This window comes from Melanotaenia boesemani, chromosome 15 (assembly GCF_017639745.1).
Source record: "Melanotaenia boesemani isolate fMelBoe1 chromosome 15, fMelBoe1.pri, whole genome shotgun sequence".
NCBI lineage: Eukaryota > Metazoa > Chordata > Actinopteri > Atheriniformes > Melanotaeniidae > Melanotaenia > Melanotaenia boesemani.
Genome location: NC_055696.1, coordinates 31,905,007 through 31,921,875, shown reverse-complemented (window position 1 = coordinate 31,921,875; position 16,869 = coordinate 31,905,007). Strand labels below are relative to the sequence as shown.

Genomic DNA, 16,869 nt, shown 5'->3' with positions numbered 1-16,869 from the left:
GAAAAAAACAGAATGGCAAAAGAATACATGGAAATAATTTATAATGATTAAAGGTTTCCACGAAAACGTGATTGTCATCATTTTTGAAGTGATGCATGTGTTTATAAGTAATCACAGTAAGATTCAAATCATACACATAAAAGCAGCTTTATGCACAAATAGACAATTATTTATGACTTAACTTGGAGAAATTAACCCCCATGTACAGTCTAGTCCCATGTATGTATTTTTAACGTAACTACATCAATGTCACATAGAAACCAGCACAACAACGGGACTCTGGTGAGTAAATCCACTGACCTGCAGGCCTCTTGGTGAGGTTTAAGCAGTCTGCATGATACACTTTGGGGCATCCGGGTCTCTTACAGGAAACCATCTGTCCTCCGTCTCCACAGCTGAAACACTCATCCTCTCTTTCTTTGGTCAACACCACCTTTTTCTTCTTCTTGCCATGACCTCTCCTCTTCAGCTTGCGGCCTTTGTCTTCAGATGGCGGGTTGTTCTGTTTTGAGGTAAGTGAGGTCGAGAACATTTGTGGTTAGTATTTGTTGTATTTTTGAGAAAGCTGCTGCACCTTGGAACATGTGGCTCACCTTTGGCCTAACCCCCAAGAAGCCGCTGCAGTTCGGTGCACCACATTTACACACTGTCTTCCCGTTTCCTAAGCACTCCAGGTTGTAGTTGAAGGTGAGTTCAGTGCCTGGAAAACAAACACGAAACAGTGAGACAAAAAAAGGTCTGATTAACTGGTAACAAATCCGGTCTGAAAAGTGAAGTTGGACAATGTGCGTAATCTAAATGGAGCATCAGACCTGCAGGGATGTCAACGAGAGCAAACAGTCCCACCCGGGTGTCTCCGCTCACTGTCCATTTCTGTGTCTCACAGTTTGGCTGACAACAGTGGTTCATGAAGCGAGCTTCGTTTCCTTTCGGCCCAGCATCAATTATCCTGTCCTAGAACACACACACGCGCGCACACAGTTGAATACATTATTCATTCATTTTTACAAGCTCTGGTCACCTTTTTTTAGAACTGATAACAAACTTTTCTGTATAGACAACTATGTGTGAAGATGTGCAGAGAGAGTTCTGTCGCCTTCGTCCCAGGAAAGCTGCGGGCCCTGATGGCCTCAGCCCCAGACTGCTAAAAAGATGTGCCTTTCAGTTGTGTGGGATCTTCAAACACATCTTCAAGCTGAGCCTGATCCAGATGGCTGTCTCTGACAAGTGGAAAACCTAATTTCTGGTTTCAGTGCCCAAGAAGAAGCATCCCAGCACACACAGCGACTATAGACCAGCAGCCCAGAGGCTCGTGCTTAGGCACCTTTGCACAGTCATCGGCCCACCATTGGGTCCTCTGCAGTTTGCCTACCAGCCTCAGATAAGAGTGGAAGATGCCATCATCTTCCTGCTGCACAGAGCCTACACCCACCAGAAGGAGGCAGGCAGCACTGTGAGAGTCATGTTCTGTAACTTCTCCAGTGCTTTAAACAGCATTCGACCTGCCCTGCTTACCAGGAAGCTACTGGACATGCAGGTGGATGCTTCACTCGGAGATCCACAGCTACCTCACAGGCCAGCCACAGTATGCGAGGTTGGAGAATACCACATCGTGATGGTGAGCAGCACGGGGGTGAAAAAGCACGGGGGCTCTCCCCATTCCTGTTTACCCTTTACACCTCAGACTTCAGGTTCTCTTCACAGTCCTGCCACCTGGAATGACACTGCCATCGTAGGCTGTATCAGCAGGGGCCAGTAGGAGGAGTACAGGAGTGTGGTGGACAGGTTTGTGAAGTGGTGTGGACTGAAACACCTGCAGCTCAATGTCACGAAGACAAAGGACTTGGTTGTGGATTTCAGAAAACAGAGGACCCGTCTGAACTCTGTTACCATCAGGGTACAGAAGTGGACATTGTGGACAGCTACAAGTACCTGGGTGTCCACTTGGACAGTAAACACTGATGCCATCTACAAGAAGGGTCAGAGTCGCTTGTTCTTCCTCAGGAGGCTCAGATCTTTCGGTGTCTGCAGGACCCTGCTGGTATCCAGCGTCATCTTCTACACTTGTAGTGTGTTGGGCAGCAGGCTGAAAACAGCAGACACTAACAGACTCAACAAGCTCATCAGGAGAGCTGGATCTATCCTGGGAGTTGAACTGGAGTCAGTGGCAGAGGTTTCTGAGAGTAGGAAGCTCCTCAGTATCATGGACAATGTCTCTCACCGCCTGCATGCTACACTGACGTCTTGTCAGAACTCTTTCAGCCGTAGACTGAGACCACCGAGGAGCTCCACTGAATGCCACAGGAGGTCTTTCATACCTGAGGCTATCAAACTTTATAACTCCTCCCCCTTAAGCGGCAGGGAAACTTAAAACACTTACTGTAAATAAGAATTGCAATATTTACCTGTTCATACCTGATCATAACCATAACATGAGCAATATTTTCCTATTCTTTTCTGATCAATAAAGTATTGATATTAAAAATATGAAGCTGTTTGGTGGGTTGGGTTTTGTTTGGGTAGGTGGGATTATAGGATTAATTTATGTATGTTTGTTTACTATAACATTAATAAAACATTTTGGAATAAAAACAGGCTTCAGTTTGTCTTAAAAAAGCTTTCTCTATTGCACTTAATCTACTGTATATGTATATTCAGACAACACATTTAAGGGCTTTGTTTTCAGTTTAAGCAGCAATCTTAGAGACATAGCATATAAATGATGGTGTCGTCTGCATAGAAATGAAAATTTGCATTTTGGACATATTTTTCTAAATCATTTATGCACATAGTAAATCGAATAGTAAGTTGAATTGAACTGAACTGAACTGAATTGTATTGAACTGAATTAAATTGAGCTTTATTTGTATGGCACCAATTCACAACAACATCATTTCAGGCACTTTCCAGACAGATCAATAAATAGCCAAAATGTCAGGGGAGCAACCATCAACTTTGACACACTGAGTTCTGTCTGAAAGGTAGTTAGTGAACCAGGTCACAGCAGAATCAGACCGCCCGATGCTGACCAGCCTATGCTTCATTACCTTATGGTCTACTGTATCAAAGGCTTTGGAGAAATATTTTCTAAATTTCCTCTATGGCTATTAAAGAAGATAAACTCAGCCATGCCATTCTTAAATTTAAAAACCGGAAACTGACTAAAATGCCATATTGTTCTGGGAAATCTACATCTAAGGTTGCATAATGTGCACTAGCAATAAATGAAGTATGCCGTTAACTGCATGCCTTGTGCTACAAAGTATGTATAGTATGTAGTAGAGGGTTTCAAAAACAGCCATGACCTAAGGTCATTGTCAGTGTTTTAACCTCAAAGATTTGTTTGAAAATGAATAGTTTTTAGTCTGAACATGTCATGTTGCTGTCATGGATCTCAAATCTGTGCAGGTTGACTGCATTTTGAACTGATCTATATCACCTTCAGCTATTTGTCTTCAAGCAACTACTAAACTAAAAGGCTTTAGTAGGTTAATTTTATATTCTAGATGAGTTCTCGAGAGCTACAATCCTGTAACTTTTAGATACATACCTTTTCCAACACACCTGAATCAAATGAATGTCTCATTACCAGAGCTGAATGACAAGCAGATGAGGGCATTCAGCCATTTGAGGTGTTTGGAGAAGGGATGCATCTAAAAGTTGCATGATAGTAGCTCTGTTCTAGATGTTGTCAGAAACGCTAACATATGAAATACTCGACTGAGTGAATGAGAAATGAACCTGATGACTGCCAGCTTTTATTGAATATTGGAGTAAATCCATTTCTCAGCATCGATTAGTGACAGTGTACTGTTAGATCAATATAACACCAGTGTAATATTTCTGGATGTGGAATTCTGCTGCTGCAGCTGTACCTTGTCCAGAGTTAACATGTAGAAGTTACAGATGTCGTTCTCTTGCGCGTGTCTGATCCTCGACCTGCATTCTTCCTCGTCAATCACCTCCCCAACGTACTCACTCACAAAGTGACCCTGAGAGAAACACAGGGAGCATTTTTCATCAAGTCTGCAGCACAGTATGAGTAGTGATTACAAGGACAACAGTTACCTTCTTGATGTCATGGACACAGCGGAGCCCCCACCCTCGAGACAGCGTCCTGAAGATCTCCACTTGGCTGTACTGACGCTTGGTAAATGCCTGGTTGAGGCATCGCTCGCCTGCAGGGCAAACCTGCAAGTTTAGAAAGTCATCTTTTATTTAATCTTTTTATTGTTTTATTATAAAAAACCATGGCTGTATCACAACACTGACTGGTACTATGTTTCCATAGCTTCCCAAGTACAAACTAGCATCTGCTTTTACTTTATTAAAATTTATTTATTTAACCTTTGCTTTACTAAGCAGATGCTTGACATCACATGATCTCTTTTACAAGCAAAACCTACCCAACATGGCAGCAATAACACAAACAACAGGGGGGTTATACAGGACAGCATATTATACAATACCTAACAATATCAAAACACACATTAAGACATTAAAACAAGAATAAGACAAAGACCATCCACCAGGTCAAAGCAGATCTTGCAGCATCCCATAAAGCACCTGTTCCATCCCTTATTACCATCAACATGTCTGTGACAAGAGTGTTAAACAGGGAGGCAACTTTGTGAAGCTTGATAGTGTTTTGAAGCCTGTTCCAACTAAAAAGAGCAGGCTATATGAATGCCCTTCACCCAAACTCTGTGTGGGTTCTGGGCACTGAGGCAGAGAGACAGACCTGGGATCACAGACTGTGAGGAGGGTTGTGTTTATGAAGGCTGCATCCTGATAACAGCTTTATAGATAAACGTGTACCAGTGAAAAAGCCTCTGAGCAGACAGGAACCAACCAGCCGTAGTATAAAGCGTACAGTGATGTGTTTGTAATTTATACCCAGTAATTAGTCTAAACGCAGCATGCTACACTGTATGCAGCACTGGTTGCACTGGCATTCATGTAAAGTAACTCTCCATAGTCCAACAATGGCAAAAATGATGCAGCAACAAACTTTTTTTTTTTAATTCAAATCAAAGAAAAATATGCTAATGTCTGAAACAGATGCTCAGCCTTACTTTTGGTTTCTTGGCCAGAGAGTCAATGTGAGGTTTAAAAGGAAAATGTAATCTAAAATAAAACCCCACTTTTTAAAAGTAGGGTCAATCTGAATTTGACCTCCCCTCTAGACAAGCAAACAGTAGGACAATGAAGTTTTTCTTTTGACTGAATGAAAATGATCATTTTTGTTTCTTTGCATTAAGAACAAGCCTCACATACAGACCTCAATTCCCTTAAAAGTAATTAACAAATGTTCCACTGCCTTAAAAAAGTTTCCTCACAGCAATAAATGATGGTGTCGTCTGCATAGAAATGAAAATGTGCATTTTGGACATATTTTTTTAAATTATTTATGCACAAAGTAAATGGTCATTTCAGGCACTTTCCAGACAGATCAATAAATAGCCTAAATGTCAGGGGAGCAACCATCAACTTTGACACACTGAGTTCTGTCTGAAAGGTAGTTAGTGAACCAGGTCACAGCAGAATCCGACAGCCCGATACTGACCAGCCTATGCTTCATTACCTTATGGTCTACTGTATCAAAGGCTTTGGAGAAATGTATAAAAAAAGAGATGTGCAGGGCTGTTTGCTGTCTAGTGCTGTGATTATCATTCACAGTAGCTGCTGTGACTGTTTGTGAGACTTTCTGAAGCTGGACTGATAAGAGGATAAGATAGTATTGCTATTTAAAAAGGCCTTTAGTTGATCACTCACAAGTGTTTCCAGAATCTTTGCTAAAGGTCTGCAAAACATGATTTAGCATGTTCTTTATAATGACCATATATTTAGGAAATGCCCTTACTATCTGACATTAAAAATCAATTATCTTTAATAACAGAAGTTTGCTATCCCATTTCTTTTTTTTTGTTCACAATTTTTTATGCTATGATTTAAAATTTCTGTAAATGTTTTCCAGAAAAACAAGAAAAGAAAGAAAGTGCAGCACTTCTGAAACACATAAGGAGTGTGTTGGTGGTTTGTCAGTACCTGCGGGTGGCATTCATACAACAGCATGCGGTTGATGCACTCAGAGTCCATCCCACATGGACTCTCGTCTGTCACCTTGCAATTACAGCGTGGGATCTCTGATAGGTCAGCAGTAAAGATCTGAACCTTTCCTATCGGCCGATTAACCTGGATGAGTCAGAAAGGAAGGATGGTTAAATTCTTAGAAAACTGTAATGTGTGTGCTTCTCTAAATACAAACACTCTGAATAATGATAAAACTACCCAGAAACAGGCCTTTCTTAACTTTGGACTTTTAAATATTTCTAATTTAAATATGATTACCCTGTTTTTTTTAAAAAAGAAAACTTTAATATACGGGTGTGTATTTAAAAAAAAACAAACAAATATCATAAAAAATGTTAACTTAATTTGGGATAGTTTCAGTAATAATCATTTTAACATTTTTAGCAGGATGTTTTTGGTAAGTTCAGTACAACGTTAGTTTCAACAGGATGCATGGGTTTCTCTTTAGCATAAGCTATTAGCACAGAGTTAGCATGTGTGGAAGACATTTTACTTATTATGCCCTGTATATAATATTATAATCACAACTATAATTACTTTACTATATTCATTTATAAATTGTATTTACACTGATTGTTACTATATTACACTTTTTACATTTTTACTCATCAAGCTTTTATTCACTTTTAAGGTTTATTCTCTTCATGTACATGCTCTGTTAAAAGTTCACTACAAGGGTAAGATGAGCTTTATCTGGTCCTTCCTCAGACCCTCAGACTGGTTCTGGTGGAGACACAACTATGTGAGGTTGTTTTGACGCCAGCTCTTGGAGTTGTGTGTCCACCCAAGGTCTTCAGGAGGAGGATTTTTTCTACAGAAATGCAGAACTATTGTTTTTCCTCTTGCCTCCCCAGAGTCTCTCTCGACTTCACGAGAGTCGGGACGACCACTCTCATTACTTGCAAGTAATTCTGTATTCAATATTTCTCCTGTAATAAACTTTTTTATACTTTTACTCGTTTCAGACTCTTGGTGAATTTTCTACAACACATGTTTGGCTAACCAGTGTACAACCAACAGTAATAAAACAATATTTTTACCATAAAAGTGTTTACATTTTAACAAGATAAGCCTAGAAAACAACAAATACAACTACCCAAAGTTACACACAAACTAGTTTACCCAGTTTGCAAAGGAAAAGCACAAGTGTTGTCCCTGACCTTAATGTGTTTGTATGGTGGCGGTTTCCTGTCATTCTTCCTGTCCTCCTGTAGCTGCCGAAGCTCCTTCTCTGCCTGCAGTTCACGAAATCGCACAGCTGCCTCCTCCAGAGCTGTAAAGGTACGTCAACCGATACCCAGCATTGTCACGTCAACATTAAACAAAATAAAACCGATTACAGTATTACTCCCAGAATCTGTACAAGAAACTATTTTACCTTTCTTGTAGGTTGCATCAACACCTTTTCCCATCTTTTCCTTGCTGTTAGCATCCACGTCCATGTAAGGGAAAACCCTGGCTTGGTAGGTCCACAAGTAGTCGTTGGAGCCGAAGAAGTGAACGGGGAACTCTCCAACATCGTGCCTCATTCTCTGGATGTTATCGGGGATTGTTTTGGGATGGCTGACCTCTGCTGGCCACCACCTTAACAGAAAAACGAACACATGGGATAAATGAATAAATAAAAACAGATATGCTGCTGTGGGGCAGGGAGAACTTTTCATCTCCATTTTATTCCATTTAGGAGTCTCTGAGATTTGTCACTGACCTGTAGCGTCCAACCTTCACCCAGAGGATGTCCTTGTAGCGAGGTTTCTTCCCAGCCTTGCAGTCATTGCAGTACCAGCTGCCTTTAGGCATCTCAATGTTCAGACACTCCCGGTGAAACGCAGCAGGACATGACTCACAGCACAGCAGGCTCCCACCTGGAGCCAGAGAAATGAAAAATGGAGGTTTTAACCATTAACATGCACATTTTTAGATCTTTTTGAATTTCATCGTTAAGTCTAACAAGAGTGACACAGAAAAACTTTTTCACAAGTATTCTGTTAATTTATTGTAAATAAAATAAGAAATATAACTTTTATAGAACAGTTCAGACGCTTTGTCTGAGGTGTTCTCTGCATGCTTCGAGAAGCTGAATGGATTTTAAGATTGTTTGGAGAGCTGCAGAGCCCAATAACAGATTTGGGAAAGATACAAAAAAGCTTCTGCAGCATTCGGAACTATTTATCCACAAATCTCAACAGCGTGTGGAGGACACCAGATACGGAGCATCACTTCACACCACTCCTACAGTCAAACACGGTGACGGCAGCACCACGGTGTAGGTACAGCATGTTTGTCAGCTTCAGGAACTGACAGACTGGTAACGACAGCATTCTGCAACGTTCACTAATAAAAGAGCCATTTCTACCACCTATTCCTCCAAATTAACATCGCTTAGAGCACAAAACCAATTATTCATTAAAGTAACTTAAGATAAAGTTACTTTATTTAGTTTTTTTAAGGTCATGACAAATGAGAATGCCACATCTGTGCACCTTCTGGAGTTCCTAGACCTACACAACAGCTCTGTCTGTATCATATCATTATTTAATATCGACATCAATATCATTATTTTATCAGTAGTGTATGTTCTTTTTGTGGCCATATTGTGACCTATTTAATTTTTAGGGAGCTGCTACCTCAGTTTCATTGAACCCTGTGCAATAAAAATAAATTAGATTCTGATTCTGTCTGCTCAATATCGCCAACATCATGGGACTATCGAGTCTGCTGGAGCTGAATTAATTTGCTGAGTCATGATATTTGTCATTGTAATGGTCCTGTCTTTGATATTCTTTGCTGAGTGGCACATATCTTTGATTTTCAGAACTATTTTATGATAGTTTTTAGCTCCAAGATTACATGTATGATATTTTAATTAATCATTATTTTGTGTCTGTGTTCATGAAAGGCTGTCCATACCTTACTAGCGCTTGAGTTAACTTGCAGCAGGAGATAAGCTTGGAGACTTGATCCACCTCTTTTAAGTATGTTTGCACTGCTCAGTTTGTTCAAGGAATGTCTTAACCATTACATTTTTTTAACTTCTTGCCACAGTTCAAGCAAACAGGTAAGCCAGCAAAATTGGCAATGAATGTAAATTATTGTGTCTGTGCAGAATTCTACTCTATTTCCCCCTAGAGCCAGTGCAGAAGGCCCGAAGAGCCACATGTGGGTTGCAGACCCCTGAGTTAGGGTCAAGGGGAAAGATGAATGCAGAAAAATACAGAGAAAAGCTGAAACATTTCTGCACTGTGTGGGGCCGACAGTAATTGCAAGCTCAGAAGCACCCACGTGACACATGATCCACTGCACACGCAAATGTGGCCAAATGCGCCACACGATGGTGAAGAGTGAGCTCGACTCTCAAAGCAAACTCAGCTGCTCATTCCACTCATTCCTGAGCTGTTGCTGTCTGGTCTTTCACAGCAGAAAAAGAACCTTGATTGTTACAAATATCGTTTTCACTATTCAGAACTGAAAATTATGAGACAAGTTAATAGCCTATGAGGTAGCACTGGCTTATCTTATGTGCCCAGTGTATGTGCTGGGGCTTAACTCCGGACCTTAAGCATATTACCACTTTAAGTCTGAAGTGAAACAACAGGGTAAGAGAAGAAAGTAGCTGCAAGCTGACCCTCCCCGTCCAATCCAGTCAACCTTAAATGTTTCTGCCAAGAGGAATGGAAGAACTATAGAAAGTTAAGCAAGCTAGTTTAAATATATTTTGACATTCATGAAAAATGACATTTCAAGCTAAAACTGCATATTTCTCTATAAAGATAAAGGCAGATATCTGAGATTAAAAGATTAGTTGGGGTTCAGAGATATAATATTCCATCTTTTTATTTAACTCCATAAACATTTTATTATTATGTTTGATAAGATGAAATGGTGAATAACAAATATCAAAAACACCTTTATTACCTGTGGTGCTTTCTTTAAAATTTTATACATATCATTTTTATACATTAGAGAATAAGAAAAAGTCTCCACACTACCCTTCTTTTACAAACAATGAAACCAATTTCAAAAAGGAGCGTAGTACCTTCAGTGCAGACGAAGCACCAGCTGACATTGACGTGTTCGTGGTTCTTGACACCACGGCGGGCGCTGAAATGGTTGGGGCAGATGATGCTGTTGTTGGAAAGCACAACGGTGCCCGCTGCCATGCAAAGGTCTGTCGCGTGATAGGCTACGGGGCAGCGCACGCACCTCACCAGACGACCTGCAGGCGGACAGGAGACAGTCAGTGAACCACAGCGAACCACAGCAGAGGCGATCCTCCTCAGCATCCTCCTGTTCACCTTTAGAGAGGGACGAGCTGTTAGGATTGGTGATGAAGCAGGTGAGGCAGACATGGATGGAGCAGCGGAAACCTCGGTTTACAGGTGCGGTCGGGCCGTAGCTTGCGATACACTCCCCGTGGTAAAACTTCCCACACACAGGAATCATGCAGCGCCGTACGTCTTCGCTGCGCTTTTTACACACAAAGCAGGTGTGGATCCCTACATAAAAGAAAAGCATGGGTCAGCTGGCAGCTTTGGCTTCATATTAATTTGAAAGTAAAAGAACAAAACATTGAACCGAGGAAACAACATATTATTCAATGATGGTTTCAAAGCAGCTGCATTCTGAAGGACAAAAGCTGTATGATTGTGTATTTGGACTTAAATCAGAGAGCATAAACTGCTCAAAGGTTTCAGCTCCAAAACCTTTGGGTATATGTCTCATTATCTACAAATGAAAAAGTTAAACGAGTCTGCGTGTACACGAGCGGTTCTCAAACTTTTTCTACCATGCCCCCTTTGGAGGAATAAGCATCTCACTCTTACTGTGTATAGCTAAATATCTCCTTGTATAAGTCTTGTAAATATTGAAATTTTTATACTGTTTTTTTATTTTTTGCTACCTTAAGAAGCACAACTGCTAAATGACTGTACCGCTGCAACACCTAAATTTCCCAGCTTGGGATGAATAAAGTACTTCTATCTATTTCTATCTATCTATTCCCATATATATATATATATATATATATATATATATATATATATATATATATATATATATGATATATATATATATATATATATATATATATATATATATATATATATATATATATATATATATATATATTTATATATATAAACTGGTGCATTACCAGAATGTTTCCAAGAGCCCAAAACATTAGTGTGTCTGCTACATTTTCCCAATCCCATGCCCACCCACCCCGTAATGTTGTTGCGGCCCCTCGATCAGATAAAAGGCTCTGATCAGGATATCAGACACATCCACACTGAAATGGTCCAGAAAGGCCCTTATGTCATACGTAAATGAACAACCTTGGAGTGTGCTGTGCAGGCCAGAAAGTCCACAGGGTGTAACACAGTTACAGTGTTTAAAACCAGCAGTATTTATTTTTCACTTAACACTCGGTGAGGATGTAGTCAGCTCTAATGTTGGAGAGATAGTTAACTGCTAAATACTTTACTTTTTTTACATGTCAGTTGTGCCTTTAGGCGAAAGAAGGCATCATTGTCACCCTGCCACAGTTTATTCAGACATGCCAAACAGAGGCGGCTCAGTCCAGCATCACTGTGTGCTTGCACACATCAAGCTGGCAAGTCATAACAAAGGCGCGTCAGTCCTGGCTTGACAAGGTATGTGTAAAAGGAGCTATAGTTGAAGTGTATACTTAAAATAAAAGGATAAAGGGAAAGAACATATGCCATTACTATGCTCATTTCTCAGGAAGCAGCTAAATTGCTTCAACATACCTGATTTGCACTCTGGACAGACGAACTTCCCTTTGGGTGCCTCAGCCAGAGAGATGCAGGGCAGGTGATAAGCTCCACAACACTGACCCTCACAGAGCAGCAGCTCGCCCGTCTTCTCACACACCTGAAACAAGAAATACATGTCACTTTCAAACATTATAACAAAAGAAAGGCGAAAAAGAGCCCTAGAAACAATATAAGTCTTGTGTGCATTCCCTCTGTGGATTTATACAGTATCTCCACAGAAGAAATGGTAGTGTTGAGTTTTTGGAAAGAGAATAGGAAAATAGGAATTAGTGAATTTACATTTAATATAACTACAGTTTGTCTTTTCATTTTTCTCTACATTGCAAACCTTTAAAAGTGGGTTGTTAGTGTAAAACACCAATAACTCGACTCTTATGACACAGATTTCAGATTTTCAGAAAATAACTGGGTTTTTACATTTACAAACGAGGAGCGTGTCAACGAGCCAACAACCTTATGATTCGACCTGAAACTAATACAACAGCTGGAAACACACAAAACACCACAGCGGGAGGTCGGGACTTTAAACAGAAGAAACCTGCCACGTGTCTGATGGATCATTTCATATGATTATGTATGATACGTATGATTTGTGCATTCATTCAATTTGTTTTAATAAGAATAAAAGAGAAACATGAAACATATCAAACTCTTGAAAATACCCATCACAAGTACCCATTAAATTAAATTCATAATCAAGTGTTTTATCTGCTTTGCACAATGTGCCACCTGCACACCGTACCTGACCCAGTAACAATAAAAAGGTCAAACTTCTGTGTTACAGTGTGTAATCCCCTGCTGTCCGTTAATCTGGCCTGATGAACTTGATGTCGTGTGTGACTGAGCTGGGGTTGACAGTCTGACCAGGTCAGACCAAACTGTCCTGATCATTCTCAACACAGCACAAGTGTGAACTGCAGCAACCACATAAACACACACACAAGAGCAGTGTGTTGACACATGATATGATGATGAGAGATCATGTCGTAAAAAATATCACAAGTAACAAATGTTTGACATAAAAAACTAAAGCTGCATCACTTCGTCTAGTTATACACTTACTGGCCATTTTATTAGGTCCACTCAGAACGGCCTTAATTCTTCATTGAGATTTAACAAGGTATCAAAAAATGCCTCAGAGGTTTTCTCCATACTGACATGACAGCCTCACACAGGTGCTGCAGGTTTGTCGGCTGCATCCATGATGAGAATCTCCCGTTCCACCACATCCCAAAGCTGCTGCTGGGGTATCAAGCTCCGGTCTTCAAGAGCCACTATCCTGCAGGTTTTTGTTGTTTCACAGCTCCATCTCACCTGATTCAAATCACATGGATCCAATGGCTTCTTGCCAACTTCATCACAATGACCCATTAATTTCAGTCAGATGTTTTAGAACAGGGACACAACAAAAACGTGCAGGATAGCGGCCCTCGAGGACCGGAGATTGACACCCTTGCTCTACTGGACTGAGATCTGGTGGCTGTGGAGGCCGTTGGAGTCCAGTGAACTCATCGTCATGTTCTAGAAAGCAGGTGGAGATGATCTGAGCTTTGTGACATGGTGCATTATCCTGCTGGAAGTAGCATCAGAAGATGCTCCACTGTGGTCGTAAAGGGATGGACATGGTCAGCAACGATACGGCTGTTCTGGTTAAACCAGTTTACCCATTCTTCTCTGACATCAACAAGGCATCTTTGTTAAGACACTCACTGGATATTTTCTCTTTTTTGGACTATTCCCTGTAAACTGTAGCGATGGGTGTGTGTGTGAAAATTCTATAAGATCAGCAGTTTCTGAAATAGACCATCCCGCCTGGCATCAACCACCAAGCCACGTTCAAAGTCACTTAAATTCCCTTTCTTCCCCATTGTGATACTCAGTATGAACTTCGTCTTGTCTACATGACTAAATGCTTGTGTTGCTGCCATGTGATTAGCTTTGTGTTACCTTGCTACTAATTTTTATTGCTAAATCAAAGGTTGCTCTGACAAAACTTACAGCAGCAACAGCGTGAAAACAGGCCTCAGGTGAAGTAAACATCATATGATTATCAGGCTGCTACTGTTGTCCATTTAAAGTCTCGCTGGTATAACATATTGCTAAATAAGTTTAAACATTTAGAAACATATTTTCTGCTGAATTTACAGCTATTTTGTTTCACAAAAATACTGTGCGCTTTGCACACTAATATAAATTGTTATGGTAAAAGAACATGTTTTAAGAAAACTGCGATTCTATAAATATTATATCATACCACACTTTGTATAGCATCCAGTGACAGAAAAATAGCACTTTGTTGGCTGTTTGACTGGGCTTTATTGTCTCAATTACAATGGTATTTAGCTACATTACAGAAGCTGATTATGAACAATTAACTCTGCAACTCTTAGCTGTCTTTCGTCTTTTCAGTTCATGCATTGTTCCATCGTTCAACATTCTGGTGGAGGCCCTTCATTAAAACACTGTTTACATAAACGACTACCTCTTGTCGATTATTTTCTCTTATGTGTTTTTGTTGTTGTTGCTGAAAAATAACTGGGGGACACACCTGTAAAGGTAATTTTCCATTCGTAAAGTGGAGGAAACTCACCTGACATATGCTCTCCTTCATGGAGGCTGGCCCTCCTCGGTCCCCTATAATCTTCCTCACGGGTAAAACTGTGTCATCACATGACAACAAGTCGTCTTTCATGGAAGAGAAGCTGTGGTCCAGGCTAGACTGGTCACCCTTAGAACACAAGTAAAAAAAAATCCTGAATCAAGACTTTATTGATCAGTTTTGAACACACAAAGAACAGTTATAGGTAACAGTGTGTAAAAAGAAAAGATGGCTGACCTCAGACTCTGTTGCCTCCTTTATGTCCACCTGAGTCTTAGGATCATCATGTTGAGGAGCATCTGCATCTGCTGCCGTCTTTATCTGTCTGGGTTCAGGTAGGGGCGGGGCTGGAGCTGGAGCTGGGGCTGGAGCTGGAGTGGACGGTGCAGGAGTGCTGTGACTGGTCCGAATGGACGGATTTGGTGTACATGCTGTTATCTCAGAGGTTGGTATGGAGCCAGATGCTGTAACTGGTTTACTCTTTAATTTTAAAATAGGTGGTGCAGAATCTGTGTGTAAAACAATAATATAAGAATCAGCCATCACAGGCAGCTTGACACGATTTAAAGATCAAAACACCAGTCTTTTAAAGTCAACATAACTTTTTTTTCAAAGAGAAAGTCTATTTGGCTTGATAACTTTACACCCCCAGTGTTTATAGCTTAAACTTTCATCCCTTCATCCCAGAAGCAAAAAAGTGGACATAGACTGCTAAACAGGCTGTTTCTCACAGCCAAGTTTCTTTGCTCCGACTCAGACCTGCACTGTATCAGACCAGCTGACATGCTGTGTGTCTCTCTCTGTAGCTCCCTCTTAAAGGGGCCGCACCGATTTTCTAACACAGTCAACTGTTAAAAATAGCCGTATACACACACACACACACATATAATCTCAATCTCAATTAAATATATATATAAATATATATATATATATACATACATGCTGTCAAACGATTAAAATTTTAATCAGATTAATCACAGCTTACAAATTAATCATGATTATTCACCATTCGCGACTATGCTTGAAATTTGCCTTTTACTGTATCAACATAACGAGCCGATGCTACAAATATTTACTGTTAACTGACCTTCTCTTGGGTAAACGCCAGATGTCCAAGGGTCAGTAAATGTAGCATGTAATGTGATGTTGTTCTAAATCATCTCTACCATGTTCTAAATCATAATTCAGAATTCATACATATTCATTGCACCAACCGTCTCCATGGCGATAATTTCTGTCACAAAACCTCCAGATGTGACGACTGAAGTTAAACAGCCGACATCGATGAAGAAACTCTGATAAAACTGATGATATGGATAAAAACAGCTTTTCCTTTTATCACTGAAGTGTGTGTGTTTGTGCAGCAGTGATAAAAGTCCTACAGCAGCATCACCCAAAGTAAACACCTCCTGATAAAATACATCATTAGCTGTTTGTTTTACTAGTTTTTCTTTACTTTTTTACATTAGATGATCACTTCAGTTGTAATAATCAGTTCAATATTTAATCAAATCAAGACCTAAAAAAAGGTCTCATTTGTGGCCCCCTTTTGCTGGTCAGTGTTCTTGCCTGGCCCCCCATCAGAACTTTTCTAGAACCACCCCTGCATATCTGAAGTATAAACTCTAACTACTGTGTTATAGAAGGTCCTGCCAAATACAATTCTTTTGAGTAAATAGGTGATGGTATGATCCATGAACCGCTAGTTTCTTTCTTCTCAGCTGAACGATAAACAAATGCAACAAGAGAGAAAAGCCGATCAGCTGATCACCGACAGCTGCCGTGATTCATGGAACGACGTGCGAGTAGAGTAGAGTAGAGTAGAGTAGAGGAAGCAGCTGCTGCACAGAGACGACCAGAGAGCTGCTAGAGGAGACAGGTTGGTGCAAATAAGGTATATTTTTAATAAAATGTTTTATTGGTGATATATTGTTTTATTACATGACAATGTTTTTGACTGTATTAATACTTTTATTGTTATTATTGTCATGCCAACATCTTTCATTAAAAACTAAAAAGACAAAATAAAGCAAAAGATCCTATTATTTGTATTTATATTTTGGAATTTTACGATTTGGTTTCTTCCTATTATTTTACTGAATTCTTCTGGTGCCCTGCTGCCAGAATATTTCTGTTTTTATTCTTTCTTTTTTTATATAGTGTATTCTCCTGACCAATAAGCTGGTTTAACTCTGATTGATCAGCTACAGACAAGGCCCACCGTTAGGATTTATTTTGTGAGACTGAAATGAATTAAATTTGCTTTTCAGGAAAAGCAAAAAACTGTATTTAGAAGATCCATGTTTTACAAAATACTGATTGTGGAAATCAGATTCTATTTAGACAGAAAACATGGTTTTATGGGAACTTCTAGTTGTTTCA

The 16,869-nt window shown here is 40.0% G+C and overlaps 1 protein-coding gene across 4 annotated transcripts in view; it reads right to left on the bottom strand.

The window, feature by feature from the left end:
* The window catches only part of nsd1b (nuclear receptor binding SET domain protein 1b), a 42,622-nt gene that overhangs the window by 3,794 nt on the left and 21,959 nt on the right, over positions 1-16,869 (bottom strand). For 3 of the 4 annotated variants that reach the window (XM_042008492.1, XM_042008493.1, XM_042008494.1), the window contains 14 exons: positions 14,725-14,996; positions 14,479-14,616; positions 11,862-11,985; positions 10,389-10,589; positions 10,130-10,309; positions 7,802-7,958; positions 7,472-7,677; positions 7,254-7,366; positions 6,049-6,195; positions 4,069-4,191; positions 3,876-3,992; positions 813-954; positions 594-700; positions 301-502 (listed from right to left, as the gene is read on the bottom strand). In XM_042008492.1, the coding sequence (XP_041864426.1) occupies positions 301-502; positions 594-700; positions 813-954; positions 3,876-3,992; positions 4,069-4,191; positions 6,049-6,195; positions 7,254-7,366; positions 7,472-7,677; positions 7,802-7,958; positions 10,130-10,309; positions 10,389-10,589; positions 11,862-11,985; positions 14,479-14,616; positions 14,725-14,996 (2,229 nt within the window). The remainder of the gene's footprint in view (positions 1-300; positions 503-593; positions 701-812; positions 955-3,875; positions 3,993-4,068; positions 4,192-6,048; positions 6,196-7,253; positions 7,367-7,471; positions 7,678-7,801; positions 7,959-10,129; positions 10,310-10,388; positions 10,590-11,861; positions 11,986-14,478; positions 14,617-14,724; positions 14,997-16,869) is intronic. The other variant, XM_042008496.1, reaches the window with a different exon arrangement.